Genomic DNA, 25,255 nt, shown 5'->3' with positions numbered 1-25,255 from the left:
GGGCGCAATTCCTTAACTGTAAGCCTCTGTTTAACGCAACAGTAAAATGTGTACTTGGATGAAAAAACGATTCTTCGCGGCAGGGGATCGTATTCCAGGGACCATAGGATTAAGGACTTGCCCGAAACGCTACGCGTACTAGTGGCTGTACAAGAATGTAACAACTCTTGTATATATCTCAAAAAAATACTATGCTATGTATTCTCTCAAACCCAATGTACCTTCTTGTATATAAATAAATAAATAAATAAATAAATAAATAAATAAATAAATAAAAATTTATTTAAAATCAAAACAAACCTTATTATCTTTTCAGTGGAGTAAGAATTCTTATACATATACAGTATTTCATTTTTAAATTGCAATGTTTCTTTGGACATACTTACGCATATAATTACTAATATTATATGACATGTGTTCATGGTGGAAGGGAGAGAGAGATATCCCGGGAGGGGTAGAGTGAGGGGCCAGCTGCAGGCCACTGAGAGTAGTCGCTCAGCTGATCCTGCAAGATGGCGCAGTCAGGTCGGTGCTCCTCTGGCTCTCTCACTGCTTTTATGCCCAATAGATGTTTCTGCGGTTGCCTTTGTCGTGTGTTCTGTGTACACATGTTTGTTAGGCGAGGCAGCACCCCAGACGGGCTCGCGTAGTCCACGCCTCTACTATATAATGGAGGATTGTACCCTAGTCCCCGGGTTAAAGGTACCCGGTCAAATAATAAACAAGCTTTTCGACTAAGCTCATTTTATAATTATTAAAAGAATGTCGTTAGGTTAGGTAGGCTTTGAAATTTGTGGGTGAATCATCTTGGGCCACGGAATTACCTGTATCTGGGCCCAATGCATCATCGGCCACCATCGTTAGTACAGTATTTTGATACATAAAATCACATTTGATTTTATGTATATATGTATACATTTGATACATGTATACATTTATATATGTATTATATATGTATATGATCCCCTCCAATTGTAGTGGAGTCAGCCTTCCTCCACACTATCAAATCAAAACTCATAAACGAGACTTTGTATTGAAGACAACCAATGAATTTTAAAATCTAATTTAACCCACCCTAATCAAAGTAACCCGACTCCTGTTAGCAGGCGTAGCTCTTCCTCTGCCATCTTGCTACAAAACACACACAGGCTTGAGTCACTAAGCACAAATAGCTGTGGATTGTTTATGATTTTGTAATCAGTAATCACTGCAATTTTTTTTTTTATAACACTACACAGAAATCACAATAGCGCGATGCATCAGGATCCCAGATGTTGCCCTAATGATGACTGAGCTACCATGTCGTAACTCAGTCGATTAAGGCAGCGTCTGGGATCCTCTCGGACATAGGTTCGAACCCTCGTCACGGCCCTTGTGGGTTTGTTCATTTGATGCATCATGCTATTGTGATTTCTGTGTGTAATGAAGTAAGGGCGAAGAGGTAGAACAACCTATTGACATAGCTCAGGTACATGGGGGAATTGCGTAAAAACCTTGGTTTGTGTCTCGAAGAGACTGCAGGATCCGTTGGTAAATCAGGATGTTTTCCTGGATGCAATTCTTTTACCATGTCGGAGCTCAGTCGATTAAGGCAGCGTCAGGGATCCTCTCGGACGTAAGTTTCGAACCCTCGTCATGGCCCTTGTGGTTCACGTTTTTTATATTTTGATCATTCAATTAGAGATAACTCGATTGTTTCACAATGGTTAGTATACATGCAAATGTGGGATTAAATTAAGATGTTTAGTTACATAAACGAATGTTAGGTTGGTGTTTTATTATTTATTATGAAGGCTAACATGAACATTAATCTCATGCAGCCATACAAAACACAACTAGGTTTAGATATCTCAACCAATAATTGTTATTTTCCTTGATGTATTATTGGGGCAATTTCTGTATTACTCTGGCAGTTTACTAATATTCAGTTATGTTTTGCAGATACTGGAGGAGTGAAGGCATTTCCCATTGAGGGACCCTTCAAAAATGAGCGAGCTCGTCTTGCTGGCATGACTGATGCTGATCGAGCTTATCGCAAGCAGTGGTTAAAAGACCAGGTAAATTAAAAATGTACAAATACTGTACAGTAAAATGATGAAAATTTGTAAGCCTATACATTTTTGTTCCAGATATAGATGTTTTATATTCTGTGAATCATTTGGGGGATGCTGTCTCACTTTCATACAGTACCATACTGTACAATATCCCTATTAGATTTTTTACAAATACAAATTCTGTACAAAATTTTTCTTGTATTATATATATATTTCAATTTAAATTGATTAGTGCTGTAATTTATAAATTTTGTTTTATTTATGTTATTTTCTGAGCTGGCCCACTCAGTAGCTCTTTCTGAAGCCAGTACCAAAATCTGGTCCATTAAATAGAGGGTTGTAGTCTGGGGCTGTTAAGACCATCGCTATAAGTAAGAGGAATTCCATTAGAAAAGTAGAGTACACCAAAACAAACATTTGCAAATGCCGATCCTCTCTAAATAATGAATAAATCAACAAGGGCTGTGACGAGGGTTCGAACCTACGTCCGAGAGGATCCCAAACATGCCTTAATCAACTGAGCTACAACATGGATAAGAATTGCAACTGGGAAATCAACTTGACCTACCATGGCCCTTGTGGATTTGTTCATTTGATGCATCACGCTATTGTGATTTGTGTGTGTGTCTCTAAATAATGATTAATTGGGCTGAACCACAGGTTCATAGCAAATGCTTGCCACCAGATGACAGCCTTTTACCTAGATTCACTAAGTATTATGTATTTCTTTCTAAGCAGCTGTGTTATGAAGGTTCTTATGAACTCTGAACTATGCAAAATTCAACGTGTTTTTTATGTAGTTATTGGCAATTTTGATTTGGTTCACCTATGTTTCAGTAGGGGGGTAGGTGCCTTTTCTGCTGCACGCAGTCAGACTGATGTGAGGTTGGGTCATTTTTCAAATTGTTTTAGGAGGTAAGGCATTCTTGGCTTGGCCAACTTTTTTTTGTCTGTTCTGACCTTGCCTTGTGTAGTTGGGGAATGTAAGTTGCAAGTTGGTTTCTGCAGCTTCTGTTCTTTTGCCTGTCTAGTTATGGGGAGGGAGTGTGTGTTCTATACCTTTTCTCTTTTGTTGCACCTTGTGCACCTCTGGGGGTTTCGGTAGTTACAAAGTTTGCTGCCCTGTGTTCATGGACTCTTGCTCTAGGGTTCACTTTTTCTCCAGTGGTTCAGTGTGTGTTTCCATTGGTTCTGTTGGTCATGTGCTCTTAGGTTCTCATGATCCACTAGTTTACATCTTTGTCCTGGCTTGAGGTTTTGGTGCTCTTTGCATCCCAGTCCTTGGTCTCGTTGCTAGGCAGCTCCACACTGGCTTGGAGTTAGGTCAGTTGCCCTGGGGCTCTCCTCCCATGTGTTCGCATCTCCTTTTCCTTCCCACAGTCAGTCTTCTTGGTGTTCTTCCTTATTCTCTGTGATGAGATAGCTCTTGGAGATATTGAAGGGGACCTCTCAGAAAACGTGTTAAATATGATACAAGGCCTCTTTCTGGTGAGTCCCTCAGTAACTCCACATTCCTGCTTTTACCCCTCTTCCTGTAAAACTCAAGGTGTCGTGCATTGGGGATGGGGGGTGAATGATTAGATTGGCAGCCCAGAGCCCGGGGTAACAGGGCCTGTCATCTGGTTGAAAAGCATGTGCTACAAACCAGTGATTCGGCCTGGTTAACAATTGTTTACATAGGATCAATATTGCAAATGTAAAACATTCAGTTGTCTGTTTTGGTGCACACTACCTTTCTGAAATTCTCTCTTGGTTACTATGGTCATCCTAAACCTCCCTTCCCTCCATTGAGTGGACTAGATTTTGGTACGGCATCTTTACTGGTACTGTACTTGTTAATCATTAGTTTGGTGTCGTTCTGTATTGAGGGTTTGAGAGGTATACCAGTATACAACTTGGGGAGCTACTGAAGGACTCTTCAAAAATAACCATTTCATAACTTTTTTTTTTTTTTTTTTTTTTTTAGATTTTAGCAGAAAGCGAGCCTGCCGTTGTCCCAGGATATTACAAGGCTCGATACAACCCTATCCGTCGTTTTTACCGTTGGCCTCTTGACACACTCTTCAAACCACTAGTACCTGTCCTGGTAAGTATTTGAACGCTATTTGTTTCACTTTGTAATAAATCTCAAATTGGAAAAAGAAAGGTGAAATGAGAAGCGAGACAAATTCTGATGGCAAATCATGTTATCTAATGATGTAATTTTTAAATAATTTTGATCTCACATCAGTGTCACTGACTTTTGACGGTGGTGCAAGTATTAATTTAATGTAAAAAAATTATTTTAAAGAAAAATATGAATACCTGTACTGTACCAGTATTGCATGCCAAAACTTTTTGTATACAGTTGCTTAAATTTTCTTCAAGTTTTTGTATTTTCTCATGGGATGGATTACTCCTTAATGTTGATTTTAAATATTTGATCTCCAGGGCTATGAAACTGCAGCCAAGTACCGTTGGTTCACAGGAAAGTTTGGCCTAGTATTTGCTTTTGGTCTTTCTACATATTATTACTTCAAATATAACCAGAATGTAAGTATTCCACAAAGGGTCAATTTCCCAGTTACACTAATTTTCCATTTTACGGTTTTGTGTTGAATCGTAAATATATACTGTACTATAAAGGCATATATTATTGAGCAGTTAATTGTTTTCTTGATAACAATTTACTGTGCATTCTTTCATAACAGGATTGGACACGGAAAGGTGGCTGGCGAGTAACAAAAAGCAGAAAGATGGTCACTCCAAATGACCCAAGATTCCCCATGGTATCAGATAGAAAGGAAGGTGCTGATTATGCTTCTCGGGAGTTTAAGTCCTCTCCAATTTGAACAGAGCTTTGTGTATAAAATCTAAGCAAAGGTATTTTGAACATTACAGGTTTTTTCACATAATAGCACAGCTCCATATTGGATTAAAAAATTTAGTGGCCAACAGTCATTATAGTTTAATTTAATGTAAATAGGTTGGGTGACATGCCTGAAGTAAATGATTATTATTACAGTATGAATTACATTCATTATCTTTCTAAGGTATCCTCATTTTACTGAAAATATGCATCTTATTTAAAAACAGATACTGTAGTACAGATTTAAATTAACGTGATACTAAACACTGGTATTTTCTCTTCAATCTCTTCTGAGAGGCAACATACTTTCAGAAAGAAATAATGTGCAAGAAATCAAAACCTTGATGATTTTACTTAGCACCTTGTGTGTCTGAACAATACAAATTTCCTAGATACCATTCAGGATGCCAATGCGAGAACAAAAAGGCATAAAACATGCAATGTCAAATGTATCAGATTCACTAAGGATTTTATCTAGGGACAAATGACTTAAAGCGACCTAAGGAAAGTAAGGTGCATAATCCTGAAAATCTGGACATTATATAAGATGTGGGACAATGCAATTCTAACGGTAAGGTGCGGGTTTTGTTCTATTGTTGTCCCAAGAGTTAATTGTGTGGGGCATATATGTAACCTAGCCAGAGTGGTTTTCCAACCATTTAGTTAGTTCTAGGAAGGCCATGGTGATGTTTGATAGTACACAATTTGTTATTTGTAATTCTTAGCATTCTTATCCCTCTAATGGAGGAGGATCACACGAGAAATTCAGTTCCGAGAAGTAAAACCAGGTACTGTATAAGTGGTTTCTTTAGCAGAGGTGTCCCCGAGGACACCTCTGTCATTGTCAATATGGCTGAGAATCTAGCAAATAATGGTTTTGACAGCTGCTTCAGATGGGCGACCATTTGTCTTGGTCACCCCACCTCTCGTCTTATGCTACTTAGTCTTGTCTAGTACATCCTGGCGAGTCTATAGCCTCATACTCCTCCATTTCCATTCTTCTCGTGTTTTCCCAGACTCAAGTTATGGCTGTCCTGCTTACTCTTTTTCCCTCTACCCTTCATTGGGATTTCGGATCTACTGCATTGAAAATTCCCCCATAGTGGTGCAAAGATTGCAATTTTCCTCGCATAAAAACCCTGTCTCTGAGGGTGGCGCCTTTGGTGAGTGGCCCAATGACCTGAATGTTGACTTAAAAGTAAAAGGGTGCCTTCCTTACTTTGTGATAGGAAGGTAGCTATGGGAATAAGCCGAGTTTAATGATACCTGTACATCATTTAAGTGTAGTAGCTAACCATCTAACATTTCAATGGCTGCAGATCATCTGAAAAGTAATTATCAAAAGAAGGTACCAAGCCTGGAAAACTATTTAGTCAACTGACAGGGTAGAACTCCAAGTAAGGAGGATTGGAGAGTTACAAATGACATGTAATCTTAAAGAACCAGTGGAAGACAGCAGTCCCTTACTTGCCCATCACTAAATTTGAGAATAATTTTGGAATGTTGAAAAATACACATGTTTATGACCACTCATAAAATCTTGTATTTTTGTATAATAGTTTATTTACAGATATATATATATACATAACTTACAATACTGTAATAAATTTGTCAAAAAGTTATCTACTTGCTAAACTCTTCACACGATAGATATGGTATTAAAAGTCTTGCACTGAACAGCTAGGTCTGTGGGCAATATACAACGATAGAAACAAAGAAATAACAGTTCACTAGAATGGCAAATAGTTGGATTGATCATCTCCAATAAGACTAGTAAATCAATGTTATAATGCTGCATCCTTATGCCAAATGGATATTTATAAAAGCTAGTAAATTATGTTGGGGGGAAGGGGGAAGCCCTGAAAAATAATAAATTCCTGCACCAATGTTGAATTTCGTATCTAATCAAGGTAATATTACACAATTTTTTTTTTAACTACCAACATCCCTTATAATTAAGCTTAGTATTCTAACACGACTCCATAACTGCAACCAGCAGGTCATTACCTATGTACTCCAACACTCATATTCCAGCAAGCCGACTCCAAACTGTGGGATTACTACTGCCCATATAATAAAAAAAATCCTGTACATCTATCACACATGAAATAACTAATGCTGGATACACTGGTGTATCCAGTAAAGATGAGAAAAACTTACAAAAGAAAAAAAGTAATGACTTGTGTATTTTAATAATTAACATTTGATTATCTTGAAATATGTGCATCTTAACAAATACAACCAAGAAAGTAATGGCACTAGACAATCCAAGTTCTAAAGCTCAGTCCTAAACAGCACAGCTACTATGTCTGACAGTGTCATGTAGTAGCTTTTTGTTTTTTATTTTGGTGACCTTGAAATTCATTAACTTCCGTACAAAAGTAATATTTGAACTTATAAATCAATAAAAATGGCAAAGTCCTTTACATTAACTAAAAAAAATAAAGAAGTTTGCAGAGGAACCAGTTCATTATTCACACACACATGGCCACCTGCAAGTCTCTTCTTAGTATGGGGGATAATCCTTTACATGCAATGGCAATTACTCAAATTTGTAAAATTGTGAAAAACTTTAGTCATACTTCCTCTACAACACTAAACTTACCTCTACTTCAATAAACTACCCTTCTATTGCACCATTTCATAATTGACAGACTGACAACCCTTTTTGAGTCACCACTCGGATATGAACACACAAAACTTTCAAGCACATATACTGTACCGTCATTTATCACCTTTTACCAACCAATGTGCAATTGAAAAAAAAAGCTACCCCATTTAAAAAATATCAAATATGCCTTGTATCAATAGCAATCCAATTTTCTCTTGGCAGCACTGAATCTTGTCAACCGTTTCCTTAAAAATACAGATGTCAAGAATTTGCACTTCACAGCACCGCATTCCAACAAGTATTTACCTTTTGCATAAACATATTGAGTAACTGTTACTGTGAACTCTCAATACACACACACACACCTCTATCAATCAAACAATAACAAGAGTAAATACCTGTGCCCTTTCAATATACTTAAAACCCATTTATTTGTTGAATCCCAACAGAGTGAAGCATGCACAATATGCCTGACAGCAGCTAAAATATATATCTATGCATCCACTACTCAAAAGTGTACACAAAATGTATACTGGTATATAACCTTCAGTGACTGCAATTATTGTAAACCTACTCTACTCACAGAATGGCCCACCAAGCACTCTTAGTTACTACATTTCCTTAAACACAGATGCATTTGTATTAAATGGCTTCATTTATATTGTGTGCATTTACTTTAATAAAAGAATCTTGCACAGAGTGAGATCATGTGATTTACTGTAGTTTAAAGCAGAAATAAAAATTAAGAATATTAACCCTAGACACTTGCATGAGTACTGTATATATTCAAAACATTTACAGACTGTACCTTTAGTTTGAAAGCCAATTCTGACAAATAATTTTGATGATGCTATTATGCAATTACTCAGCAGATTAAGCACCAATTACAGTGATTCATAAAATGCAGCATGATTTGCACTTGATCATTAAACAATACTAATGTAGTTTAGTAACCTGAAATTGACAATAGTTTTGTGAAAAAATGTTATACACTACAACTCATTGCCTCAAAATTTAATACTAGTGTTAATTATTTCTTTGGAAGGCAAATGTGAAATTTCCTAGATGCCCAAACAATAAATTAAACTATTCGGCATGACAAATACTGTACTGTACTGACTTTAGGAACAGGAAAAAAAATAATACAGGTGTATACAGAAATAATGAATTACCATAAGGACAAAGAATTTACTGTTACTGTTAACCAATCTTGTAAAAAATATTGCAACTGTTGAATAATATAGAAGACAAAAATGGTTGACAAAAAGCATTTTTTTGTCAACCAATGACAAAAAAAATCTGTACTAAATTATATTGTACAACAAAAACTAGAATATCTAAACACTAATTTTGTAGAACACACAAACTAACATTGTAGGACAATTTACGTGAAACTGAGTAACAAAAAAAAAAAAAAGTGAAGTTCACAAAAGCTTTATAAATAAAGTTAACATGCTAATATATGAGTGAAAATGTGTTTGAATGAAATCCACTGATGTTTGGATGAAATCTATCATGATGAGGGTTTGGATGAAATCCACCGTGAAGGGCTTTTGGATGAAATCCACCATGAAGGGCTTTTGGATGAAATCCACCATGACAGGTTTTCAGATGAAATTCACCGTGATGGTTTTTTTGAATGAAATCTACTATGATTGGCGTTGGGATGAAATGCACTGTGATGGGTGTTTGGATGAAATCCACCGTGATGGGTGTTTGGACGAAATCCCCATTGACAGGTGTTTAAATGAAATCACTACGTGTAGACCAGTTAATGAGTTTGGAAACAAAGAATAAGCCACTTAGGATGGTTTTTTAAACATGGTGCATCAATTGTCTACATGTGCCAATTGACTACAGTATGAAGTGTACTGTACTTCTCATAGTTATACAAAAACAATCACTATACAACAAATGGCAAAAACAAGTTCTAATGCCCCGACCTATTCGTGGAATTCCTGGGTTACCTTGAGCAAGGATTAAATAACTTAATTATTTGGCAGCTTTTTCATGATTTACAATTTACTGGTGTACATACCAGTCACGTCAAAGCACACATTACTGTGCTCAAATTATAGATTCTAAAATTTTATCTAGTTTTATATCGAGTAGCTAACTACACAAAAGTTAGATGTGTATAGTAAGGTTACTCAAAATGGATTTAATGAATGTGTACATAAATATACATGTTTGTTTTTGCATTCACATACACTGTACAGGTATGTACACATTGCTGGTATATTTATTTATTTTCTAGGCTCCAAAAAAATGAATCGGTTAAATTGTTCACAGTGCTAATACTGTGTTTTGATGTTTATTTTAGTAAACCCCCTCTCTCTTTAAATGTAACAAATATTGGCTTTGTAGGAAATAAACGCAAGGATCAAGCAGAGGAAAGGAATAAGGGCCACTATCAGATTGCTAATAAAAAATTAACTTTTTGTGATTTCAAAGCAGACCATGGCCGATTTCAAAGCATTGATATTTTACATAAATGATCAGGTCATTTTATGCAGGTTCAGAAAACCTCATTTACAGTAGATGTCAGTATGTAGAATATAAACTATTCTAATCAGGGTAAACTAACTACAAATCTAATTTCATGACTAAATACAATTTATTGTAGAGCATTCAAAAATTTTAATCAGCATTTAGGAAACTGCTAATAAAAGTTTTACTACATTTTTCTACATGCTTACACGTTGAAATACGTAAACACTGGCTATACTAGCCAGCACACAGTCCTGCTTACAGTTATCTTGTAATTAACATTCTTACTGATAATGTGCAATTTGATCATTAACCAAATTATAGACATACTCTCTACAGAATAACAATATGAAATGTAAGGAAGAGGAGCAAGTGTATAACCCTTCAGTGACAACGTTATCTAAAACAAACAATTGATTTTACAAACCTTTACACCTTAAATTAATTGTTCTTTCTTCATGTTCTGGAAAGGTTCAATCATGTGCTATATATTACAAGGGCCAAAACATAATAGTTAAAATAACACAAAAGTATAAAATATGACCTAAATGTTGCTTTAATAATAATAATAATAATAATAATAATAATAATAATAATAATAATAATAATAATAATAATAGCCATTATTGCAATTTATACCTCTTCTAGGAACTGATAGTTCCTTACTAACAAGACCTTGCTGAACATGTCATAAATATTCATCTTGATCTTGCCGTCCACCACACTTTTGTACAACTCATTTTTTGGCAGCAATCTGAAGATGTTACACAATCACTTTGTCTTTCATATCCATTACATAAATGTTTTAAAACATCAATCTCTGAAGGTAATTTGACAGCTACTGTGACTGGCAGTTATATCCCTTCATCTAAGATGTAATAGCAAATATAAGTTATAAGAGGAAGACAGAAAGAAAGATAAAAACAAAATTTGGAATAAATAATAAGCTTGCAAACCTTGAACAATCAGTAAGGATTTGAGTGAATAACTTCTACAAACAACATGGTAAATCAGTTAAGAGTATAAATGCTAGAAGAGAGAGAATACGATGGAAGTATATAGTAAGATAAGTCTATAGTTGTGATCCTTTTCATGTGGTTGTGGGTCGCTGCACAATGTCCTGCTCCAGGGTGAAGCTGTAGTAGTACTGAAAATAGCCAATAAACAAACAGCTGTTAAAATCAACTTCATTAAAACTTAAAATGCATTCTAAATTACATTATAAATTTAAACTGCTTATTTTTATAAAGAAGACTGACCAAGTCAATTATGCAAGAATATCTATCACTTACTGATACCTCCATTTACTGTTATTGTCACTACTCTCATTTACGTCTTTTATCACAACAGACTTTCTCAAGCACAACCGTGGCTTCGGTGCTCCAACATCTTTACATCACTAACTCAGAAGAAACACTCAATATGAAGGAGGACAAGACAAATTAAAAAACTATAACATTTACTACAATACACCACACTTGCAAAGGCATTCAAATTACTCTATTACCCAATAGTAATTGAAGTAAATAAACAATCTGAAATACAGTACTGCATATCAACACAGTTTTAGAGAGTTATGCAAATTGAAGAGAATATTCCCATGATGATGACAAAGAATTATTTTAGTACAAAGAGATGAAACTTAGTTGGTTAGTACTTACAGTGGAGTGAGTGATGGGTAACAGGTTGGGGAAGAATAGCCCCACACAACACTTGAATAGTCTTACAATTAGCATGTCATTAATTATATCTCAGTAAGAATTTTATGTAGTACCATACACCTTACATAAAAAAAATCAGATAATGATAACACTATTGCACTCTTCGAACGGCTATGGTGTCGGATTTTTTCTCTTGAGTCTGAGCATCGGATTGTGCTGGCATCCGATAAAAAAATATTTGTATAAAATTCATTTATTATCTGATCGACTTTGGGATAGTTTCAAGATGAGCGCCTTTAGAGTGCGCACAATTTGACACCAAAATGAAAGATGTAACATGAAACTTGATGTCAGAATACATGAAAGATTATAGATATATTTTTGGTCAAAATTTAAAATATGTTAAAATTCTATTTATTGTGCTACAGTATTATTATGGGACTAGTTTTAAAATGCGTGCCTTTAGATTGTGAATAATTTGATACCAAAAAAAGATGTAACATGAAAATTGATGTCAGAACACTGGAAAGATATAAATAATTTTGTGATGATGAGCGTCCAAAATTAAAATATTTGTTAAAATACAGTACCATTTATTGCTCTATTATTATGGGAATAGTTTTAAAATACACTCCTTTATATTGCGAACAATTTGATACCAAAATGAAAGACGTAACACGAAAACTGATATTATCAAACTGAACGAGTATACATATTAGGCTGCGGTGTGCAAATTGGTGCTCATACACGGGTAACTTTAGGCTTTGCTGTGGGAAGTCACGCTGGGCTTTTGGACATTATATGCATATACACCTGCAGGGAATTTAATTGCGAACACAATGATACCAAAACGAACGACGTAGCACGAGAATTAAGGTGAGAAAACGGAAACAAGTACAGTCTATGCACAATGTCGGTGTTGCTGCTCGCTCGCCTGCACGCCGGGGGCGTGACCTCTAAGTTGGCGGCGCTCATGCCCGAGGCGTGAAAGTCTTAAAACTACAAAAAAAATTGGGTTCAAGTGTGCTTCTCTACAATTAAAGAGTAAAAAAATATTGATTCTACATTAAGGAGGACAAAAATTTGTCTGATTACCGAGTTAGTAACTAGTTTTTATTAAATTAATTACTGTACTGTATAACAATGTAGGCAAAAGAAGGACAAGCCAGTTTTTTTAATAAGAAACTGCTGCACAATACAGGTATAATGTAATTAATTTTCTATTGGTAACTAAGTTACACTTGCATCCTGATTCTGTGTAACAGGGCAACCCATATTCAATTCTGCTACTAATTCCATTGCTAAATGTATCCAAATTTATTTTTTTAAATGTAATAGAAGGTAATTATAGTAAGAAACACACATTAAGAAAATTAATGGATTTTTCCTGTGCTTCTCTCAAATCCTGACAGCACAGCCAGCAACATTAAACCTATGACAAGACATAGTGAAGAAGTTGTGATTATAGAAATAGAAGAAATACTGTTCAGTACCTATAGTACTTGAAAGTGGAGCAAAATACAAGGTATGGCTACACCCAATTTCCTCTTTATTTAAAACAAGACTAAGTGAATACAAAAAAACACCTTTCTGAGCTGTACAATTTGATTATCCCCCTCAAGGTAAGGTTCCCTATATCCTCTGGAATACAATCAGGCAGGAGACATTCTAGGCACAAGTGCCATTGGGCACTTTGAACAGCATCTGCAGAGTCATTACAGAGTACATTACAAAAATACAGTACTCTAATCCATGCACTGTATCTGCATGAAGGGAACTATCGGGAGAAGGCGCCAAGCCATTACAGTATAGTGCTTTCTTGTGATCACATGGGACTGCCAAATAAGGTATAAAAGTGGACAATCGACCCAATGACACAAACCATCAAAGCAAGTAATAAATATTTTAGATACCACTGTGAAAACCCTGTTTCCCATACAAAATGCTTTGACATACTGTATATCTTGACACAAATACAGTACAGCATTTGTATGAGCTGGGATATCTCAGCATTGGAACAGTAAAGTATAGCCCAAGGGTTGACAAACTGTGAGGTAGATTTATCGGTGAGAGAGCTAATTATCATTGGAGTGAGACAAATAGGTATACAGTAGTGTATGATGTACACCAGTATGTAGGAACCAAGTCTTAAAAGAAAATCAGACTAAAATATTTTTCTTTTCTTTTTTCTTTCTTTTTTTTTAATTAAAAAAACATGTTTGAATGTAAAGCATATCACCCTAACTAAACATGACAAACTATTCCCTCTTCAGCAATGGATGGGATTCACTTACTCTCTTGCCAAGCTCCACAGAAGCATGTGACTGGCAGAGACGGAAGAAAGCAAAACTGTGTTGCATAAACAGACTTGGAGAGAGATGCAGTACTGTACAAGTATAAGAAAAGAAAAAAAAAAAAAAAAAAAAAAAAAAAAAAAAAAAAAAAAAAAAAAAAATTGAATTTAATGAAATGCCTCTTTTTTTTGATGGGTCCTTCAGTAGCTTCCTGAGCTACACTGGTATGCCTCACAAACCCTTAGTATCTTACAATGCTCTAATTTATGAGTGCTAACTGGAGATTAATACTAGAACTTGGACCTTCTCAATAGAGAGAAGGAAAGTCTGGGAGTGTAGGACCACCAGAGTAACCAAGAGAATGACCACTAGAAAGGTAGTGTACCAAAACAGACAACTGCATAGATCACATTTGAAATGCTGACCCTATGTAAATTGATAACTGGGCTGAACTGCTGGTTTGTACCACCAGATGGCAGTTCTGCCCAGTCAGACACATGGGGTGCCACCCCCATCATTCACATAGATGCACACCATCAATCCCATTGGAAGAAAGAAAGGCCAAGAATAGGGAACTACTGAGGTACCCCAGATATAAGTGTTTCATTACATTCAATGCTAGTTTTCCAGAAGGGCTTTCCCTTGGTACTTCTCCAAGCTAGGCTTACTGTGAAGAGCAGCAGCATTATACCTGTCCTCAATAGACAATTCAAATGTCCCATTAAAAATATGAGAGCCCCTTAAAATAAAGATGATCCTGCAGCAAGGAAGCAAAAGCTGTAAACTTAAAATGTCAACCCAAATATTAAATGTTCCAGACCATAGGGGTGAAAATAACCTTATGTCCAGCAGGGATTTAGCCTAGCACCCTGACATTAAACACTAGGCTTAGTTTTGTTACTTGCCATATTGTTTCATCATTGTGTCCAACAACAGAGGGGAAAATTGTCTCAAGGTTCCATAAAACCTTCAGTACAAGATCTCCAGGTACCAAAATGATCTGTGTGCTAAATACACAGTATAAAAAACAGCTTGTCTGATATGGTGCATAGTTGCTAATGCTAATTTCACAAGCTATGTATCAGAAAGCCATAGAAGTGAGAATGTTCTCAAGAGTTAAGCCCTGACATTGAGAACAGGAAGTGAGAAAAATAATACTGTATGTTAAAGCATAGGTCACCTACACACTAAAAACAAACAAACTTATCTTTCTGCTCAAAGCCTGTGGACTTTGCTATGGACAGTCAGACAGTGAAGAGTAGGGGGTCCGGAGATCATGCTGTGGCAACAGTGCTATCTGGCGATAGGTTGGAATATTAGGTTGTTTGGCAGGTGGGGGCTAGTAGGTGGAGACCTTGACTGGCAATCAAATGTGATTACACAATGGGAAAACAATTACATAGCACTGAGCTGTTATGGAATGTAAATGTCAATCTTTCTCGGCTGTAATGAGCTCATTCCTCATTGACCACAGAGCACATTTAATGACCTTGCAGAAACCATCTAAAAAGTTGCATATGGTGCAGGTACTGTGAAAGTCTAGTGCCTAACTGACCATGATCCTTGTCCAGAGAACACAATATTTCTTACCTTAAGGTGCAACAAAATGCAATGTCTCAGAAAAAGGGGATTATAAGTTAATGGCACACAATGTAAAATCTATCACCATCTATAGTTTATCATTTGTTTACAATCTCAGTAAAGTAAATCTCATCTCCCTGCTATACTATATCTACTTATCATACATGTTGAAGCTGCAGCAATTATTCCTACCTCATCTTCAATTTGTTGTCTGCTCTTCTTGCTAATTGTTGGCAAGGTTACTGATCCATTATCAGAGGATTTCACATACTTCTTGTTTAGGACGAATGGCACACCGAATAAAGCTGCGAAGAAATAATTAGTTGTAAGATAATAGATTAGCAAATTTGCCTGCCAGTAAACTGACATTGCACCTGTGTCATGTGTGTGGGTATATTTATGTCAGAGTAGGCTGTATACAATATCTTGAAAGAAACCTTGTTTAAGATTTTGACAGCAATTTATGGGTACTAGTTTTGCTTGGTTCATGCAGGTCAGCGTTCAATCCCCGACCATTCAAGTGATTTGGCACCATTACTTCCCCCGTCCCATCCCAATCCTTATCCTGATCCCTTGTAAGTGCTATATAGTCGTGATGGCTTTGCGCTTTCTCCTGATAGTTCCCTTCACTACCATTGGCATATTTCCTTTCCAAATATGACTATTTTTACTCCTTAACACAGTCCAGTATCCTTCCAGTTATCTGTCTGCTTCTTAATCTTATATAATCTACTATGCCTTCTCTCCCATCTCATCTTGGACACACTGTTGTTAAACAATCTGGTTTGTCATGCACAACTTTTTAACTTTACTTTCTAAAACCAGTTGACTTCTGTTGTTTTCAATAGTTAAGTTCTGTATGAATTTTTTATATTTTACTTCTCCATCTTCACTATGTTGCACTATACCACCACATCACAAAATTAAAGTAGCTAGGCTAAATATAATTTCACATATCACTAAATAAAATTTTCCAGTTTATATTGATTACTCATCCATAATTATTAATAAGTAATCATTGAATGCAAAGAATGGCACAAAATATTTATACCATTGGATGCCTACACATTTTTTAACGTCTACTTACTTGAGTGTCCAGTGCCATACAGTGTGTTAATGTTTTGACTCTCATGGGTTGGGGAAGCGTAGGAGGGCAGGTTACGAGGGGGTAGTGGGGGAGCAGGACCCTGGGGCCGGCCGGACCCAGCACCAGGTGGAGCTGGAGCAGGTCTGGTTGGGCCTAAGCCAGGGTACAGACCTCCTCCCCCTCCCCCACCACCACCTCCACTACTTCCTCTGCCACTGGGATCCACACTGCCAATACAAAATACAACCATTTATATATAACAATGTTCTTCCTGATACTGTGCATCTTAAACAATTTTGTCATGTGTTCTCCTACCAAGCCAATCTCTACCAAAATATGAGACATAATAGAAAGCCGAGGACGGGTTTGTTCAACACAGGAGATGTCACTCCTCACAGTCCAACATCCTTGTAATTGTCTGGTCAGCATCCACATTTTTTTATTTTGGAAAAGAAACATGGAAGGTATTTTTGGCAAGTAATAACATTTACACTGTAAACTGTGTTTAGTTTTGCACAAACAGTAAATCTTAAACATAACCGAAAACCTACAGTATGATGGGTAAAGTAATGCAGCATGTTAGGCTATAAAGAAAGATGCCTATGTATGTTTTTAAAAGTAATTTATATCCCAAAGCTCAAGCATGTCGTGGCCTGACCATGCCAGATTTTCAAAGTTTGATTGTACTGTACCTATTAAAAGGTAATAAATTACTGTACTTTACTGCAATGCAGCATATTTTATGCAAAATAAAATATAAATAAAAAATTATTAAACATGCAATCCATAACCTTATCTGAAAAAAACTTTGAAATTACAGTATACTGTGCAATGCAAACTTTTTTGTGTATGAATCTGAAAGCATGATGGTTGGACCTTTCCACACATTTAATCACACTAACAATACAAAATTTTGCCTGAAATTTTACTGGTGGGATATGAGTACAAGAAGCAGTACAATATATGATAACTTTATTGTTGAGAAATTAAACATGTCTCTGACTTGAAATATGGTGAAACAATGGTAAAGCATGCAAAGACAACCACATGTGGTAAAAGAAATACTAACCCATAGAGAAGTGGTGATGAAGCCTGTGCAGGAGGCTTATACTGTGGAGTGGGTGCAGGTCCAGGCTTGATGCACACACACAAGCCATTCATCTCTCCAACAAGTGAGAATCCTTCAGGTGCCACCTTGGAGCGACTTAAGATTATAATATCTGTAATGGTTTGTGTTGCCATGTTACGTGGTACTTGTTTGTAACACAGCTGCTTCTTCTTGAATGCCTTCTGATCTGTAACAAATTTAGTAATTATACAGTAATAACAAAAATTGTCTTTAGTTCACATGAAAAGTTCTTGTGCATGACCCTTTGTCAATCTCCAAAGTCAGCTTTGTCCAAAAAACAGGGCTTTACTAGTGATAGGGAGCACTCAAGAATATTCAGCCCAGCACTGAGAAGCCCTACAGGGAACTCGGTAAGAACTCAACTCTTGACTACAACCAGGTGGCAGCACCGACATACTACACTAAGTTTAATTTGATCACCAACTTCACGATGGGAAATAAAACTCAAGAGGTGAGCAGGGAGTACCAGAACAATAAGCTTCATATGAACGTGAAGCATATTTTCTGAGCTAACTTCATAGATCACTTCCTCAGATACATGTCAGGCACAGCCAATGAATTCATTTCCAGATGACAAAGGAACAAGAGACTTATTCAATGAGACTGGTTCAGTAAGAACCAGTCCAATGTCACATGCTGTAACTCCAGTGTGGGAGGCTTGGTATGTAACAGATTGCAAACTTATGGCTGACCATGAAATTCTCCCTGAACATGCATATCACAACAGGACATTGCCTTAAAGTTGGTGAACTTCTGACATCATGAGTTTGAGGATAAACCTGCAGTTGATTTGCTTCACCATTCATTAAAGCAGCTGAGAGAAATGAGCTTTAGTTCAGGAGACCATAGCTGGAGAGCTTAGAAAGAGCAACTTAAACCATGAATATTGGGAAGACAAGAAGTAACCATACATGACAGCAACTGGTCAAAGGGAATGATGTAATGTGAGGAGGAGTTCACTTTTTGCCAGAAAGAAAGAGAAATCATTTAGCTAAAAGCAGACGTCTTCCCTGTCAAAATATGTAAATACCGGATGTATATATTTGAAGCCTTGCTTCTCGTCATTAAAGTGAACAGAAGCCCAGTCTTCAACATAACATCAGTAAAGGATGGGGTTGCACAAAATCTTTGTGCAGGAAATAGGAAATCCAACATGATATCCAAGGACCAGCAGGCTCCAAATCACACAATAAATGATGTGGTTACCATGGTCACTATATTACACAAAATAATTTCAGACAATTAGAAATGTTCTTTCCATTAATCTGCATAGTTATACAGCTACTAAGTATGTCACAAAGACAAAAGGGGACTAGACAAATGGGGAGAAATGTTCTGCAAAAATTTGGACATATGGAAAGGGGTGATGGAAGGAGTGCAATATGAGTTTACAGGAAGACATTTGCCATACTGGAAGAAAAAATCATAAAGCAACGTTAGCTCCCATGAAGATACAAGAAGAAAAAACAAGAAAAGGTCTTTGTGGTCACCCCTCAAGAACAGTTTTCAGAGGAACATCAATGATACACAGGTAACATCAATTGAAAAACAAAAAATCAGCCAAGAGTAATCCAGCACAGAGGTGAAAGCTGGGGTAAATATTCTGCTGCTGGGTACTGGCTAACAAGTGCTCATGTCCAGCAAAACTAAAGTATTTAAAGATAATCAAAAGGTACTAAATCAATTCTGACCACTAAATACTTGAATGAAATATGACTAGGCTTGAGACATCAGACGAGACATTTTATCAAAAGCAGTAATTGGTAGGCCTTTTTGATGCCTTGTAGCATTTGGAAGGGAATTGAATAGGTAAGAATAAATCTTCCAGATATCATTCTGAGCTGGATGAGTATTCTCTAGTGGCATCCTAGCAGCAGTATGGTAACACCCAGTATAAATGATTGAGAAGATCCATGCTGTGCTTGTACAGATTCAGTCTACCATCACTTATCTACATCCTATCAAGGGGATCAGTAGAATCTTGCATTATGGAGTAACAGTACTACAGCTCAGAATGAGATATCTGAACTTTAACAGTATCGCTCTCCCTACGAGAGCGCCGCACACTTTGACGTCATGGGGCCAATGGCGAGGGCGAGCGTGCGGCGACACCTAAATGTTTATACTAGTTTCAGTTTTCTCACCTTAATTCTCGTGCTACGTCGTTCGTTTTGGTATCATTGTGTTTGCAATTAAAATCCCTGCAGGTGTATATGCACATAATATATCTAAATAATATATCACATAATATATCATAATATATCACATAGTATATCTAAATAATAATGTTTATTATTTAGAATTGCTAATACAAGGCAATTTGTAGCAGCAACAAATGAGTAAAAACTTGGTCAGCTGATCTTCAGTCAGATGGTCAAGGTTAGCTTATCAAAATTTCCTTAAGACTATTAGATTACAACACAGAAAGACCCTTTGTGATTCAATACGCCCTAATTATCCTCAATGTTTGTTTTTTATCTCTGTATTATGTTTGTTTTTTATCTCTGTATTTAATGCTTCTTTTGCTTGTTTTGTTTTATTACTTGTGAATGCTCCCTGCAAGTATCATATACAGTTGATGTGCTGCATTTTCCTTGCATATAAATAGTTGTGAGAAATTAAGTTCCTAACTTCACTTTATAGAATGAATTAACAGTTCTAGTCATCATCATTGACCTTTGTATAAATTAAAAAAAAGATAATGGATGCTTCTCTGGTTCCAAAATGCTGTAAGATTGCTAGATAGGTTATCTTATCATTACTTATCTCACCCAGTATGATAACATGACAACAGGTTACATGTGGGGCAACCTGAACATGTTTTCAGAATATCCAATAACTAAATAAATGCAAAATGCAGCTTTTAAATTTACACAAAAAAAAAAAAAAAAAAAAAATTAAGTAACAAAGTGCAGTAGTCTCACTTGAATGAACAATTAGTTTCAAAGCACTTATACAGCAAAAAAAATTAAACTGCATTCATTCTACATTATCACTTTTCAGTATTTTATGCCAAAATTATGCTTTTATGTGTACAGTACTGTACAGTACTGTACACACAAATCATGTCTTTCAATATACAATATTTTAATACCAACATTACTTAGAAAATATAAATTTTCATTATATAAAAGATTATTGTTAAATATGTAAAGCTTTTCAAACCCACAATCACAATTTTGCTGTCGATCACAATGATTGCACGAGTGAAAACTAAATTTTTCTGCCTTCAGTATAATGGGTTCAATTCAAGCAAAACTCTGCTGTATATGTAAGAAAAAGAAGGATGAAGGAAAACAGTAAGAAGAAAAATAAATCTGAAATCAATTAATTGCTTTAGCATGTTATGTGTTCCAATTGTTTAATGCATATATTAACTTACTCGTATCAAATGTTTGCTCTACAATGGTGTATCCTACGGGCCTTGCATCTCGATCATTGACAATAGCCAGGTGCTCCACAACATACCCCATGTAGCCTTCAGTCTTGCTGTGACACAAGTAACGAGTCACCCTCCGGAAAAATCCATCTTTATAAAGATCTGCATCTATATCTTGGTCATGGGTTTTGGATACCTGAAAATTATAAAATTTTATTAATAAAAATTAAAATAGTACTGTACTAAGAACATATTACAGTATACTGTATTTAACAAATATATCAAGTGATAAAAATTACAAGACATTTCACCAATGCAGATGAAGTCACAATAACGTGGCTGAAAAATGTTGACCAAACCACACACAAGAGATTTAAGAGATGACAACGTTTCGGTCCGTCCTGGACAATTATCAAGTCGATTGTGTGACGATTATCAAGTCGCACACAATCAACTGGATAATGGTCCAGGATGGACCGAAACGTCATTGTCTCTTCAATTTCTAGTGTGTGTGGTTTGGTCAACATTTCATCAATTATAGTATTTATTCACGTAAATAATAGTCATAAACGAGTGAGAATCATGAATCTAACAATGACTGCTAATAAATAAAAAAATCTAGTAAATAATTCTTATTATTTTTTACACAGATTACATTACTTAGATTAGAAGGTAAATGTGATAGTTGACAGCTGTTAAACGTAAGTCACAGACAGAACTATTACAACAGGGAAAGAAAAAGTAGTTACCCTAGTCTCTCTGTTGGTAACCCACAGAACCATTACTGTGGTTGAAAAACAAAAGGTTACCCTTTGTCTTCACTGACAGTTCTTTTTATTGATTACACTCAAAATCCGTTGAATAGCTCACACATTCTTGCTCATAAGTGCAAACAAATAGTTGCTATTTCAGTTTTAATGCACGTTAAACTTTTCTGAAGGCATCGTGAAATTTCATGGGATGATTATTTGCATGTGGTCATAGTGCTGCCATCTGGTAGATGTCAGGGGAAGGGGCCTTTTGGGCCTACTGGTAGGTACAGAAAGAGCTGTTTGGCATTCACTGTGATATCAAGTAGCACTTGATATTAAGTTTATTTAAATACCCTTCTACGGGCCATTACAGGCTGGAATGAGTATTCACTATTCCCGAAGCACCAGTGTGATTCAGCAGGAATAATTTAAAAGATGTCAATTGTGCTGGCGCAGAATCTTAACTAGCCCTGACTATGCATGATCCTATCTTTGGGACCAGTAGGATCTTGCCTTAAGAAAGTAATCAAGTGGGATCATTCAGAGTATCCACGAAAGATTATACAATAGCAAATACACTTTCTACAGCATGGAAAATAAATGTGGCCAGTAAAACATGCCACAATACAATACACTATAATTATAATGAAAATATCAAAACTTGTCAAGTTGTTAACATACTGGTGTGTAGTTTGGAGGACATCCAGACAGCTCCTCCACAACGCACACAGACATAATCGGTCGGTCATCTGGTAGTGGTAGAGCATTGTACAAGTCCCGCATCATTCAACCACCAATCTGGTAATGTATAGATAATGCTGTCAGAATATATCACTGTTAAAGTTATAAGCAGCTTGCACTGAAAATTAATTAACAATTGCATTAAACTGACCACTAATTTAAAAGAATACAGTACCCTAAACTGACACAAATTTAAATATTCTAATATCTTAACACACCTTTGTTCTTTATGAACTGTTGTAGCACATTCTTTCCTCCGCTCACTATTGCAAACAACAACCTTAAAAAAAGCACAACACTGGAGAGTTATTTTAGCACTTGCTAAACATTAACAGTGTTAACATTGGCAAGCAATCGTTGCCGCCCCTTATCAACAACAACAAGTCACAAGAATGTTACAAGAATGTAACAACTCTTGTATATATCTCAAAAAAACAACAACAACAACAATGGCAAGCATTGTCACATTTGAAATAGCCTAAAAAACGAGATCACAGCTGGCGATACTGTACAGTACAGTATTTGTAAATGCTATTACAAAAAATTATAGTATGTAGCTATGATTTGTATATACAAAACAGTACTGTACAATACAATAATTTATAGACTCTAAAGGACAAAAGAACAAACAATACAGTACATAACATTAGCAGCATATGCAAAGCTGGCAAATATATAAAAAGTGTACAATAATAGGAACCTCAACAAAGAGTATTTGAGCTCCAGTATGGAATGAGTAGGATCTATAAATGGCCAAAAGTTATTTAATACCACATCAAAATTGCTCTATAAATGACCTTATTATATTCTAACCTAACAAAAATAATCAGATAAATTGTACTGTACAGAATTTCATATACTGTATTTTGTTGATAAGCTGTGTGACATCACTGTAATGTCATAGTTTTAACTACATGGGCCATTTCATATATTACTGTATGGAACCCACACTATGTGGATCACAAAGAATATAAAGTTAAAATTCCAGAGAATTACATCAAGCATGGTACCAGAAATGGTGAACTAAGTAATTTAACTGGTTAAAAAAATTCATAAATATAACAATGATGGAGCACAGGTAGAAACAGGAAATACAAATTAGGCACAGTACACACCTCTTGAGTACAAGTGGTTAACATATGCAATAAACTGGAGGCTACCATCTACACCAACTCATTCCACAGATTAAAAAGGAGATCTGCAAACCATTATAGGTAAAAGCATTATACAGTACTATACCCAACTGATCCCTCCTCTTCAATCTACTCTTATTATAATTATAATACAAAAATTAGGAGTACTCTATTGTAACAAATTATAACAACCTTGTTCCGCCACAACAGTCTTCTGTACAATACAGGAAACTGTCTTGAGTGTATTCATCTATATGTTTGCTCAGAAACTTCACTGCTGTTATTAAAAATTATATGTAAATGTAACAGTAAGGATAATTTCATAAATAACAATACTATACTATACAGTACAAGCAAACAATAACATCATTCCTTACCTCTACTGTACTTCTTATTATTTGTTTTTGCAATTGCCTGCTTGGTGTCCTATGTAAGGAAACCCGGCTGGTGAACCCTTGTGTGACCCTTCTGCCACTCCCACACCAGAAGACCTTCAGCCAGCCCACAGGACGGGCGCCGTGCATAATAAATGAACTAAACTTTTGTTGTCTCAGGAAGCAGCAGCAGCAGCGGCCTGACACAAGGGTGAGGAATTTCCTGCTGGTGACGAGGCTGCTACTCTCGCCACAAAGACCAGACCCAGCGTGACCAGGCAGGCCCGAGAGGTCCCGGACCTGCCTCCCAACCTCGCCTTCCCCAACATTAAACAATTGAGGAAATGATTTAAAAACTGTCCCGCGGACCTGTCCTGAATCGACTGCCTCGCCTCCCTGAGAACTGATCATTTCCTCCTTGTGGAGGTGCCTGGCCTCGCCCTGGGTGGGGGGCGAGGGCCGCCACAGCCTGGCGAGGAGGAGGAGAGTAAGGGAGAGGAACAACAGTAGTGTATACCTGTGTAATACTGCAGGAAGGAGCAGGAGGACGGGGTGGTGAGCCGAGCACAGCAACCAGCGCTCCCACACTGATCACCCGCCGCTACCCCCACACCTCACCTCCAACACTGTCCCCGCTACCCCCACACCTCACCTCCAACACTGTCCCCGCTACCCCCACACCTCACCTCCAACACTGTCCCCGCTACTCCCACACCTCACCTCCAACACTGTCCCCGCTACCCCCACACCTCACCTCCAACACTGTCCCCGCTACCCCCACACCTCACCTCCAACACTGTCTCCGCTACCCCCACACCTCACCTCCAACACTGTCCCCGCTACCCCCACACCTCACCTCCAACACTGTCCCCGCTACCCCCACACCTCACCTCCAACACTGTCCCCGCTACCCAACACCTCACCTCCAACACTGTCCCCGCTACTCCCACACCTCACCTCCAACACTGTCCCCGCTACCCCCATACCTCACCTCCAACACTGTCCCCACTACCCCCACACCTCACCTCCAACACTGTCCCCGCTACCCCACACCTCACTTCCAACACTGTCCCTGCTACTCCCACACCTCACCTCCAACACTGTCCCCGCTACTCCCACAC

The 25,255-nt window shown here is 36.9% G+C and overlaps 2 protein-coding genes across 5 annotated transcripts in view; one reads left to right on the top strand and one right to left on the bottom strand.

The window, feature by feature from the left end:
- Positions 1 to 411: 411 nt before the first annotated feature.
- LOC138369786 (uncharacterized) lies at positions 412 to 5,060 on the top strand. The gene is made up of 5 exons (XM_069333397.1): positions 412 to 525; positions 1,942 to 2,057; positions 4,021 to 4,140; positions 4,485 to 4,586; positions 4,745 to 5,060. The coding sequence occupies exons 1-5, from the start codon at positions 513 to 515 to the stop codon at positions 4,883 to 4,885; spliced, it is 492 nt and encodes a 163-aa protein (XP_069189498.1). The 5' UTR covers positions 412 to 512; the 3' UTR covers positions 4,886 to 5,060.
- A 1,361-nt stretch (positions 5,061 to 6,421) lies between these two features.
- The window catches only part of LOC123764987 (multivesicular body subunit 12-like Mvb12), a 36,353-nt gene continuing 17,519 nt past the window's right edge, over positions 6,422 to 25,255 (bottom strand). Inside the window, exons 1-7 of one of the 4 annotated variants that reach the window (XM_045753294.2) lie at positions 24,652 to 24,790; positions 22,568 to 22,684; positions 21,138 to 21,330; positions 17,696 to 17,921; positions 16,627 to 16,853; positions 15,732 to 15,844; positions 6,422 to 11,150 (exon numbers count right to left, since the gene is read on the bottom strand). In XM_045753294.2, coding sequence (XP_045609250.1) covers positions 11,094 to 11,150; positions 15,732 to 15,844; positions 16,627 to 16,853; positions 17,696 to 17,921; positions 21,138 to 21,330; positions 22,568 to 22,672 — 921 coding nt within the window. In that variant the 5' untranslated portion in view covers positions 22,673 to 22,684; positions 24,652 to 24,790 and the 3' untranslated portion in view covers positions 6,422 to 11,093. Of the gene's footprint in view, positions 11,151 to 15,731; positions 15,845 to 16,626; positions 16,854 to 17,695; positions 17,922 to 21,137; positions 21,331 to 22,567; positions 22,685 to 22,845; positions 22,876 to 24,137; positions 24,584 to 24,651; positions 24,791 to 25,255 lie in introns of those variants that run through there. The other 3 variants (XM_045753295.2, XM_045753297.2, XM_045753296.2) reach the window with 3 other exon arrangements.

The sequence above is a fragment of the Procambarus clarkii genome, chromosome 29 (assembly GCF_040958095.1).
Source record: "Procambarus clarkii isolate CNS0578487 chromosome 29, FALCON_Pclarkii_2.0, whole genome shotgun sequence".
Taxonomy (NCBI): domain Eukaryota; kingdom Metazoa; phylum Arthropoda; class Malacostraca; order Decapoda; family Cambaridae; genus Procambarus; species Procambarus clarkii.
Note: the sequence above shows the minus strand (reverse complement) of the source record. Positions and strands in the feature narration are given on the sequence as shown.